Source organism: Triplophysa dalaica, chromosome 10, assembly GCF_015846415.1.
Source record: "Triplophysa dalaica isolate WHDGS20190420 chromosome 10, ASM1584641v1, whole genome shotgun sequence".
In the NCBI taxonomy this organism is placed as follows: Eukaryota; Metazoa; Chordata; class Actinopteri; order Cypriniformes; family Nemacheilidae; genus Triplophysa; species Triplophysa dalaica.
The window spans coordinates 12,399,932-12,411,656 of NC_079551.1; the positions used below are offsets into that span (position 1 = coordinate 12,399,932).

The 11,725-nt window shown below is 41.2% G+C and overlaps 1 protein-coding gene across 1 annotated transcript; it reads right to left on the minus strand.

The window, feature by feature from the left end:
* Nucleotides 1–94: 94 nt before the first annotated feature.
* Nucleotides 95–11,725, minus strand: zfr2 (zinc finger RNA binding protein 2). The gene is made up of 19 exons (XM_056757836.1): nt 11,603–11,725; nt 10,545–10,791; nt 10,279–10,393; nt 9,975–10,190; nt 9,568–9,887; nt 9,305–9,487; nt 8,997–9,222; nt 7,585–7,730; nt 7,342–7,461; nt 7,058–7,203; nt 6,849–6,975; nt 6,579–6,772; nt 6,325–6,493; nt 5,725–5,872; nt 4,584–4,669; nt 3,026–3,121; nt 2,833–2,944; nt 2,543–2,640; nt 95–2,200 (listed from the first exon to the last, which is right to left on the minus strand). The coding sequence occupies exons 1-19, from the start codon at nt 11,668–11,670 to the stop codon at nt 2,033–2,035; spliced, it is 2,985 nt and encodes a 994-aa protein (XP_056613814.1). The 5' UTR covers nt 11,671–11,725; the 3' UTR covers nt 95–2,032.

Sequence of the window (11,725 nt, forward strand, 5' to 3'; positions counted from 1 at the left end):
AAATCCAACCCACCACAACTCATTACCAAAAGTTGTAAACACAAGGCAAAGTTACATCAGGACATGAGCAGTCAAAACAGACGTGAAGCGGATATTCAGTGTTTTTTTGTCTTTATTTAGTGAAGCAGCACTAGACACATGTTCAAATGAAAGATCACACAGTTATTCATAGTCCTACAAACAATAACAAGCACTCAGCGGAAACATCTCAAAAACGCCAGGAAAACGTTCGCAGTACATGTTTAAAAACAATGCATTCACGCGACGTGAATCACTTCAATACGCTAACAGCTAAACTAACATCTCGACCGTGCGACACTGTGCGTCTTTCTCAAGAGTTTCCCATTTATAGAAAAAGGTAAGAATAGAGAGGTATTACATAATATTATATTGCAATACGAAGAACCAGAATTTCACCTGCCAGTTAACACTTCAAGTACTTGAAATCGTTCGACTTTTACTCAGGCACGTGTGAAGAACCACGGACTTTATTCTACAACTCTAAAACTGTAAATCGTTACCCTGTCGAAACACCAGCATGTTAATGTGAAATGACCGATTATTCGATTATATAAATTAAAACAACCAACTACGAATAAATTATAGATCAGATATTTAAACACAAATCCAGTGTCATGTGAACGATGAAGCACACAAAGTCGAACCATTTTGTGTTGTTATGACAGCATATTAGTGAAGATTCATTAGTCTACATTCTCACTTAAACTATAATTGTAAAGATTTTATATTATAGTCTTTATTATACTTGCTCCAAAAAGTATTTGGACAACTTAGGCATGTTTAAAAATCTAGCCAAACGCATAGCCTTGCAAAGTTTACTGCTTCCACTCCTACATGTACACACGGGTATTGATGCATGCGCATTGCAACATATTGCAATTCCACTAAGGGCCTACAGGGGTTAGGTTTTCTTCTACTACCTAGAATCGATGCTCCCAGATCACTGTTGCCACCTGGTGGTTAAACTAATTACTGCAAGAAATTGAAAGCACATGTGCGACCTGCAGTGGGTGTGCGTACGCGTACGCGCTCACTATTCTGATGACCAAACGTTGAAAAAGGGAACTATACTTCAGCCTTTAGAAAACTAAATATCACAGCAAGTGAAAACAAACTTCACATTGCATAAACAACAACTGGCGCTGGGTTTTAAAATGCTTGTGCTATTTTAAAAAATAAATCATATTTGTTTTGATATTTTGTTAGATAATGCAAAGCCATTTTTAAGTCTGCCTTTGGTGTCCAAATACTTTTGAGGCTACTGGTGGTTAATGTGTGGTACATAAAGTTAAATATATATTTTATATTTATAGATTTATCCGTGATCTAAGATTTTAATCTAAAACTTTTGTTAACATTTTTAAATAAAAACAGAACGGAAATTGATGCGAATACTGGATGTTGGAGGCTATAGATTTGTAATGCAGATCTTTAAAGATGAAATCTAAGGGTTTTCAATGACAAGTTCGATAATGCCCATACCTCCATCTTCATTAGTTTATAGTTTCTCTTCACATTTCATAACAATAGACAAGAATAAGTAGGTGTGTAAAATCCTTCGATAGGTTTTCCACACGTGTATTTATATCATCTTGATAGCTTTTTGTACACAAAAATAATAAGACTGGCCTATGTTGTTAAAGCTTTTAATTACTTAAGTGCTATTAATATATGAAAGTGCCTAACAGAGCAAAAATAACGTTTAGTAAGTGTTCTTTATTTGATGCTGGTCAGTCGCTAGTCAGTAGCGACTTTTATTCCTAATCCATCGCTCTGAACTGGAATGCGTCTTGAATCATCAGCGCGTCAGTCTATTTGCGTCTCTGGTGTAATATAGCATGTATTACATCATCCAAAGGGGAACAACTACATTTTTACATTGATTTTCAAACGTTCAAAAAACGGAACTGTCAAGTTTTGTATTTTCCTTCCAGTCTTCCTCTTTGAGTTATATTTATACATATTAAAAGACATAATAAATTCAATTTTTAGAGATTACGTGATCGCAACCTCACAGGTCGTGAGAATCGTCTCGTTTATCTTTCTTCTCGTCGCCTTCGCCCTCATCGCTGCCGTCTCGCCGCCTCTTGCGGTTTCGTGATCCGGGTTTGAGGGCCGGTAAAGAGCTCATGCCCAGAACCTTGTGGATCTGACGGAAAGCCAGCAGTCGCAGCGCTTGCTGGAAAGACAGAGACCCGGTTTTCAAAATCGTATCTTTTTCAAAGTTTGATAATTGGGGACAAATTAGTGAATAAAATTCTGTAGCAGGACATTCGTTAAAGGTGCGATTTGTAACTTTTAGCTCTCTATCGCCATCTCTGTTTAAAATATACAATTGCAGTATACTTAACACTAATCTTGATGTGGGTTGTCAAATGATGGCAAACTGACACTACAAGCATCTATTCAGCTAAAATATAATATAACAAACTCAATAAATTACTTTTTTTGTTTAGAATTGTTTATTTCTATTCAAAATTCAAGTAAAAAATTGCATTTTATAGACATAACCTTCCAATACCTGTGCACTAGCGGTCACATCTTCTCTGGTTTGTCTTGACATGCTCCCCAAAGCATCTGTTTGACCTTTCTCACACGGGTCAAGAAGACCTGGACCATCTGAGGGTTGCATTTGTTAGTCTGATCATTTTTTAACATTTTATTCCACATTTACACCTGGTAAAGTCCATTTGTGGTCTTGTTTAATTGCATCGTACCACCAGGTTTTCAAAATATTACCATCCAATGAAACATTATTACGATAAAAAACTTAAAGCTTATCATATTTTAGCAATGACCATTTCATCCTACCTGACAGAAGAATCCCACTAGAGATGCATTCGAGAACTCTCCGTAGAGCTTCTCCTGGACTGAGGGGGCCAGATGCGCTGCTGATGGCTTTCTCCACCAACAGCTCCAAGGCCTTCAAAAAAAGTAAACTACTCAGTCAACATCACCACTTCCAACAATTGTGTGTATCATGATACTATGACGTATGACTGACCCAGTCTGGCATCTTGCTCCAGGTAGGTACACGCTGGCACAGGTCTCGCAGAACCCGGATGACAATCACGCAGGACTGTAGACCATTTGCACGAGCCTGTGGACCAAACCTGTTAGTTCTCAATACAGACAAGTTAACATCAAATAACAACGTACACGTATTTAAAAACGTAAATCGATATTAAGTGTTTGGTTGATTTAAATGGGCATTAGATATAACAGTAACTATGTTAGTGCCACACCAATGTACGATAATGATAGATTTGCATTTGATAGATTTTGATTGGGCGGAAAATGTCTTATCGTTCATAAGCTAGACTAAAAAAAAAAAAAATCGCTCTGAAAAGCAAAACAATATTGTTTTCCTGTATCTTTATCATTAAAGTTTGTGGTGCAAACTCTGCTTATATCATTTTTTTATAAAAAAATTATAACGTTATAGTTATCATTATTGTCCTATGTCCTATGTGTGAACTGGCTGAAAACGAAAAAATGCTGTGTGCTTCATGTAACTTACACCATGTCTGCGTCAATTGCCGGAGAAACAAGTCTCTCGTTCGCCGATGTTTGACATTATCGTTAACAGCGTTGTCAATATGGATATTTCTCTTAAAAAAACAAATCGATTCGCTTCAGAAGACCTTTGATAAGACCACGGAGCCATGTTGAGAAATTCTTTGACCAATGGATGCACTAATTGGATCTTCAAAAATTGCCCCCCATTCTACCGATTGGACGTAAAAGGATACGTGGTATTATAACTACGACTGCATTATTCTTCAAAAAGAACATCACATTCACTTAGGATGCCTTGATGGCGAGTTAAACATGTGAAAATTTTGATTCAGGGCTGAAGTATCACTTTAACAGAAGTCGATACTTGTCTTTAACGTTTAGTTATTAGCTGGTACAGTGTCATTCAAATGCCGAGCGCATGATTAAAGGGGTCATATGGCGCGAATACGTGATTTTCTGTGTCTTTAGTGCGTTACAAGTTGACCATGCACGTATTAGACACGTAAAATTGCAAAAATTTTAGTGTCGGAAACAAAAGATGCATTCTATCTAAAAGCGAATGCGAACCCAGACCTGCCTGAAACACCTCGTGTAACCACACCCCCAAAAATCTACGTCAGCTCATGGTATGACTTGACTGAGATCGCCCAAATGTATACCCAAGTAAGGTGGGCGTACCTGTCAGTAAAATTGCGTTGGAACCTGATGTTCCAAATATGGTAAGTGCCGTTACATTTCCATTGCACGCTTGCAGTATTTGACCAATCAGTACACACTGGTTAACTGGCCAATTGTAGGACACCTCGCTTTTCAGAGCGATGAGCTTTATTAAAAATTTGTGTGTTTCAGAGAGGCAGGGCAAAGAGAAGATACAAACATTCACGGTATGTGGAAAATACAGTGCTTTTTAACCATAAATCGTGTATACACATTGCATTACATCTGAAACATACGATACTATTTGTTTTAGCCGTGTCATAATATTCGTTTCAGCCGTGTCATATGACCCCTTTAAAACCTTCAAATTTTAAAGGCCTTTTTACCTGAAACCATTTAGCATGACGCAAAGATGCCAAATACTCAAGGCACTTCATCCTGTTGAGAACACCAGGAGGATTTTTCTGTTGAACTGCAAGAACATACAGGGAAAATTTAGAAATCAAGAGAAAACAACCGAGGACATCACTTATTTGGAAGCGACTGTGGCGTGAACTGATTTGTGGAAGGATAAGTAATATCCCACACAAAACAAAGAGGAAACACTTCAAAAAGTGTCACGAGGGGAATTCCAGACATCCAGGTTCCTAAAAATGTGGTAATATTTGACCAAGTTATGCAGAAAATGTGAAAGGAAAATATTACATTTGTAAGAACTGCTGGGGTCTGTTGATGTATCATCAACATACCCAAACAGATTGAGACATGTGATTCGGCTATTTTAGCCCGTGCCAAAGAGAATCGAAAGAAACAGGAGGTGAGTTTAATGTTGAAAAGCAAAACCTCAAACGTCTTTAACAGAAACCCAGCTTAGAATTTTCAGTGCTCAAAAACTTTGGGTTCAGACAGCAAAACCGGTTTAGTCACATTCACATTGCAGATAAAAACAGGTGTCACTCCGCATCCAAATACAGAACAGAATTCAATCAAGTTATTTGTGGGAATGACAGCTGCATTCATGCAGAAAAATTGAGGCGGTGCCAAAAAAATGAACAGCTTGAATTCTAGGAGTTAAGTAGCCTTTTCTAGATTTCGAAGTCTAAATTTCGCAGCAAACTCCTTTTGTCATTTCAAACCTGGATAGCTTTCTTTCTTCTCCAGAACACAAAATAAGATATTTCGGAGAATGTTGATAACCTGAACCCCATTGACTTCCATTTCATGAACACAAATATAAAAGCTAAGGCCATATTTACATTCAACCACCTATGAGAACAGTTCAGTGGTTCACTACACAGTGGTAAAGAAAGGTCAGAGATCCTGTTTTTGATTCCTTTGAAACGCTTTTAAAAAACAATATGAAGGGCACATAATGAGTTAAAGCAAAAATGGACGACGGGGGTATAAAACAGAACGGCCAATTCATTTAATCCGATCATGTTTCTGCTCAGATTAGAGCCGTACTTTGTTTTTTCTAGACAAGGGAACACATACGGTGCTGCGGACGGAAAGCAGGGGTTCTCTAACCTTTCTCCATGTCGGGGTCGGGGTCTTCTCGCATCACCGCCGACGTTAGCGACACGGTCACCTGCATTTTTGGTTCCTTGCTTGAAAATATCAGGATGTTGGCCTCCTCGGGCTGAACCTGCACCTCATACTGATCTTCAGAAAAGCTCTGCCGGTTAAAAGGACACTGTGCGTTACCACAGAGGAGACGGTGGGCTACATACAAGGGGCTGGGCGTGAAAATTGTCCCTTAAAGATCCCATTGAAAGTGAACTACAACCAACACTTAACTGAGGAACAATGCATGGGAATTCTGGGTAGGTGTGCGATAATATTTGATCTATAAACGGGGTACAATATAACTGAAAAGCATGGCCCAGTCTCTCTCTGTAGGTTACAGGTGTCGTAACCAGGCAGTGAAACTAAAGATCAGGACAGAACTACGGCACACAAATTGGGACACATTTATTTGCCGTCAGTAAGCGTCAGGGTCATATGTTACCCAAAATCCACTTCGCCACTTTAGACAGAGGATAGAAGCCTCCAAAACTTCCTAGAGAAAATCTCACGGCCTAATCTGACATGCGCTTTTTATCTACACGGTTTGTCATAAAATCTCACCGCTAGCTGTTTGGGCAGCTGTTCGGCGACGGTTTTCAACAGAGAGACGGCGGGTTTCTTATCCGCCAGCAAGATGAGCTGGACGTTGCGATCGCCACGCAGCAGGAGACCTTTGGCCAGGATTCCCACGCGCATCACTCCTTTCAAAACACGAGCCTGAGATTCAGACCTGCTCGACAAACACGCAAAAAAAAAGTGTCAAGGAGGAGTTTCGATTTAATAGATTATAGCACCTGATAACAAAAAATACTCACTGCTTGTCTGTCGCGTCTTTGTCGTCTGCCGCAGACCCCTCCGTCTCCAGCAGCGAATCGGAGACCAGTTTGAGAGCGCGCTCAGAATGCGAGACGATTCGCTGAACGGCCTGAAGCTCCTCCTCCACAGGGTAGATAGCCGAGTGTTTGGCCATGATGTGACGGTCATCGGGAGAGTCGGGTCGCCGTACAGACTTAAAAAGAAATGAGAAAAGATGAATTTATACCATGAACAAGATATTATCATGGTACCGTCCAGCTCTACCTTACCAGCAGGGGAGGCACGGGCATGCTGGGCCGGCCCATGAGAGGAGGCGGGGCCATCCTGTGTCTCTGCTCCACCCAGTAGTTTTGTTCCTCCTCAAATCTTCTCCAGTACAGGTCCTCCTCGTATCTCCTGTATGACACACAGAAATACAGACCAACAGCGTCCCTCAAACATTGAAAATGGACAATTTTGTCAGCGAATGATTGCTGACCTCATCTCCATGTGCCAGCGCTGCTCGTCCTCCTGTTGTCTCCTGAGCACAGACTTCTGCTTCTGTTTCCTCAGTTTTCCTTCCAGAAGTTTCCTCGCCCGGTTACTGGGTTTGATCTCGACCGGGAGGTCCGGGTTCACTTTTTTCTGTAAAGTATTTAGAAACGAATCAAAGTAACTTGTTTTGTCCATTTCTATGTGCTTAGTACATTTTGAAAAGCAACATGTAAAAATAACTAAACTGTATATTGGGTCATATGATGATGGTCGATGATGATGTCATACCTTATACTGTAGGCGATGTCTTCGGCCCTTCAGGTGCATGTCTTTAGCGTTCGGATCGTTAAAACTACATTCACACAGTTTACAGTGGAAGCGAATCACTTTCCCGTCGTCATTTCGAACCTGAACGAAAAATACAAATAAATGCATTCGTTTTAAAAATGTGTTTGTCGTTTTCTTGTACAAGCTTTTCATAATTTGAGATACCGAATCTCCCCGCCGGTCTTACGTGACTGAACGTCTCACCTCTTCTATGTAGTCGTGTCCCACAGGCTGAATGTCTCCTTGTGCTCCTGGTCCATCATCATCGTCATCATCACTCAGAGGGTCCGTCTTGACCGCCGGGGGCTTCAACTCTGTCTTTACCGGGACTGGTGCGGATATTTTACTGCCTGGAAAGGAAGAAACATTTACACAAATTCAGCAGCGATTAGCAAACGCTGACTCACATCCTTATAGAAATGAACGGTTTCATTTGAGGGAAATTTTGTCAGTGCGAACAAAATCATATTATGAACAAAACATACAAAGATTAAAAATATTTGCACTTGAATGTAAATAAAATTCATCACGATTTGTCAAATTTTAATCACAAAATGATAAAGAAATTATGTTTTTTATTGAAGAAAAATATATCATTATTTTACCTCAAAAAAATATTTATTAAATTACTTTATAAAGTAAAATAATTAATATAGTTTCTTACAGTTTTTTCTTCTTTTATAAATGCAGCATCAAACATTGTTTTTTATATTTGCTTAATAACATTGTCCCTCTGTGAGGGGCGGCCGGCTGTCTTTTTAATTTTGATTTCATGTAATTAAATGTTTAAATGTCTGCCGGTTCCCGTCTCCTTCCTTCCTTTTATTGAGCGTTTCTACATACACATTCACAAAATAAAGATTGCCTGTAGAATGTGTCTGACAACAATCAAAAGAAACCGAGAACCGTTACTTGGCTAAAAATAAAATTTGAAATAAATAGTTATTATAAGACACTAGCCAAACTTAAATGGGGGTCAGGCTCATGTACGCACGTCCGATGAAACATTTTTTACTTTTGAACTATAGTGGGCTATTACGACATACTTGCCGATAAGCCACATGAAACACATGTTCGCCACACAGCGTTCATTACGCAACACGCCATTATGTAAATATTATTTGTGCATTGCTTGTTTTTGCAAAAAAAATCTCTTATGATCTGTTCATAACTCCGTCAGAAAATCTAACAGGCAAACAGCAAAACACCGAAAACCATAACGTAAAATTTAACATAGAGAAAGAGTAAAGTAACAGTTACACGCTGACGTCACATGGCTAAAATGACAAGGATGATGCACAAATGACATACGTCAAGAGGACAACCGCTTCTTCTGCAAATCAGTACCCAATGCATGTTTTCACGTGTGGGTCTTACGAGGGAAAAAGAGGAAGTGATGTCATGTATATCTATGGTCAGTGTGTGGACGGATTCCGTCACCTGTTAGCTCATCATGAAGGTTAAATGGCAAAATTAGAAATTGTAACTTAAATATAATTAGTATTCATTTAAATCAGAGAAGCAACACCTAAAAAAGGTTGAAATACTACAAGTTGGCCACAAGTCGCAAACCTGACTGAGCGAATGCTTTACACAAAATAATTAGGGTGTCTCACCGCTGAAGGTGGCTCTAGCAGCCGTGGGTTTTTTCGCAGGAGTGGCCGGATGTTTGGAAAGCGGTGTCGCTGGCCTCTTCTGCGTCACAGCACTAGAGGTGGAAGTCATCGCCAGGGCTGATGACATTTTCCCAGTAGTCATTGTCACGGCAACAGGGGCAGAGCTCACGAGAACAGGCTCAGTTGATGGAATTGGTTTGCCAAGCTTGGTGTGCAACTTCACCACCTGAGGACAAAATGAAAGAAACGCTTGGCATGCATTTAAACACACGCAACCGATCACAGAAAAACTATGTTTGCAAATTAACCTTCTGGTGTTTGGATCCTCTTATGTGTGCGGCGTAGGCATCGGCACCGGTGCACGAGACGTCGCACAGTTCACAGCGCAGTTGCGTCTGGACTCCACGAGGTCCGTTAGTCACCTGGCTGCCGCTCTTCTGAGCCGTCTCCTTCTTCTTGTGCTTCTGTCCTTCCAGATGTTCTCGATACGTCTGCGGGAAACGCCGTAAAGACAACGTGAGGCGAAGCTGAAAAAAATCGACCAAACGTTTTGAGTCGCGTCAGTGCTCACCTGTGGACCAGCGCAGCTTATCTTGCAGATGTCGCAGTAGTGCAGCTGCGGTTGCTTGGGTGGACCTTTGGGTTTCTGGATCTTGCTTTGGTGGAACGCCGGCTTCTTGTAAGAGTTAACAGAGGCGACAGAGCCCCCGGTGTGGCTCCAGGAGGAGTTGGTGAGCTGTTTGGATTGCGGTTGCACCAGCTGCTGCGGAGGCTGTTGGGGTTGTTGCAGCGGGGGTGGCGGCTGGGGTTGCGGGGGTGCCAGCTGCGCCGGCTGGAAGTATGATGGAGTGGACGTGTAACCGGTAGACTCATAGCTGGTATAGCTTAGACCTGACGGGACAAAAAGAATGCGACATCGTTGGACCAGGATCACTAGGAGATATTTTTAGAAGCTGAATGCGGCGGATGCGCTCGTACCGGAGTAAGATGTAGCAACTGTGGAGTTGAAGGAAGAACTGGGGGTGTAAGTGGATATGGGGGTCGGAGTTTGTTGCACGCTGGTTGACGTCGGGTAGATCGTGTAGCTTGAAGACACCGAGCTGGGAGCAGGTGGGGGTTTTAAAGTGGCGACCTGTCTCTGAACGGTGGGTTGGCTGTATGCCGTGCTGGCGGGGCTGTAGACACTTTTCAGCCCTGAAATGGCAAAGACGTTCTTGGTTAAAACTAAACAAATTGGCCTGAAACTTTGCATCCGATGCTTCAAACAGAAATCCATACACACCCGTCTGGAAGTAGGCCTCTGTTGCAGTTCGCTGCACGGGTGCGACGCTTGTTTGAAAATACTGCTTGTTCTCGTAAGTGCTGACTGGCGGAGGTCGCCCATAAGTATAATTCTCCTTTTATCATATATGGAAATAAATCACGAGTCATGATAATCAAACATCTTGTATCTGTACCTTTTATAACGTTACTTTACATTGTTTCAAGTCAAACTGACAATTCCTGCAAAATCATGAAGTTAAAGATCAAAGACAGCTCCGTACGCACCGGTTCTGTTATAACCTGGTAGGTTTGTGGGGCGGTGGTCGGCTGTGGGGACGGCTCGGGTTGCCGGTAGCCGTAGTTCGGGGGAGGATGGGGCTGGTAAGTGGGATAGGGGGCAGTTGATGGCGGCCGAATGGGTTGGGCGGTGGCTGCAGGGTACGAGGCGGTGACGGCGTGCACCACTCCGGGGGCGGGCTGAACGCTGTAGCTGCCTGTGGTTGGGTGGGAATATGCAGGAGGCGGCTGTGTGCTGCAATTCCATACATACAATCATTTAATAAGATCGGTACATACAGCTTTTTAAATTGTGACATGCATACAAAACTGCATAAAAAAGGGAAATTGTTACATCAGTCAAGATGTGTGCCATTAAATTTTACTATATGAAGAGTTTGGTTACAAAATGACATAACTCAAAAATAAATGTTCAAAAAACATGTTTTTTATTGTGCATTCCTATGAATATCAATCAAATTGCAGTTTGATTTGTTTAAATTAAAGCCACAATAGCAAAAAAATACAACTTACTAACACAGTAAAACACAAAAAAACATGATAACATAATCAAAAAACTAATTAATTTGTTGCAATATTAATTAAGCAATATTTGGCCCATGTCAGGTAAATATCTCTGCTCCTTTTTTAAGGTATTTACACAACTGTCAAGTGTTGCTCATATTAGTACATTTGCATACTTTTGATTCAAGCCAGTTAATTGCAAATATACATCTAAACACTTTATTTTAAATACACAGTTCGTACAGTTTGTCCATTTGTCAAATCTGGCTGCTGAAGCGAAACTAATTTCAGTCAGATGTTCACAAATAAAACCCTGACGCGTTCACTGCTGCATGCATCTTCACTACACAACACTTTGCCGAAGCATGTCATGCAAAACACACAACAAACATCAATAAATAAACAAACAAGAGTTTATATCGAATATCAACACAGACCTCTGGCCTTCAGTAACACGACACACACAATCGCGTCTCTGTATATAACACATGCTGTCATGACACACACGTGTGTTTTGCATTGTGTGTGTGTTTGTGTTGTACCTGTATTGCGGGCCGGCGGCTGCTGCGGCTGCATGTGTGAATCCATAATAATTACTGGCCGCCATCATAGAAACTCCAGAGGCAGCGGCGCGGCGGCGGTCACGTGAGCGATGCGTCACCGAG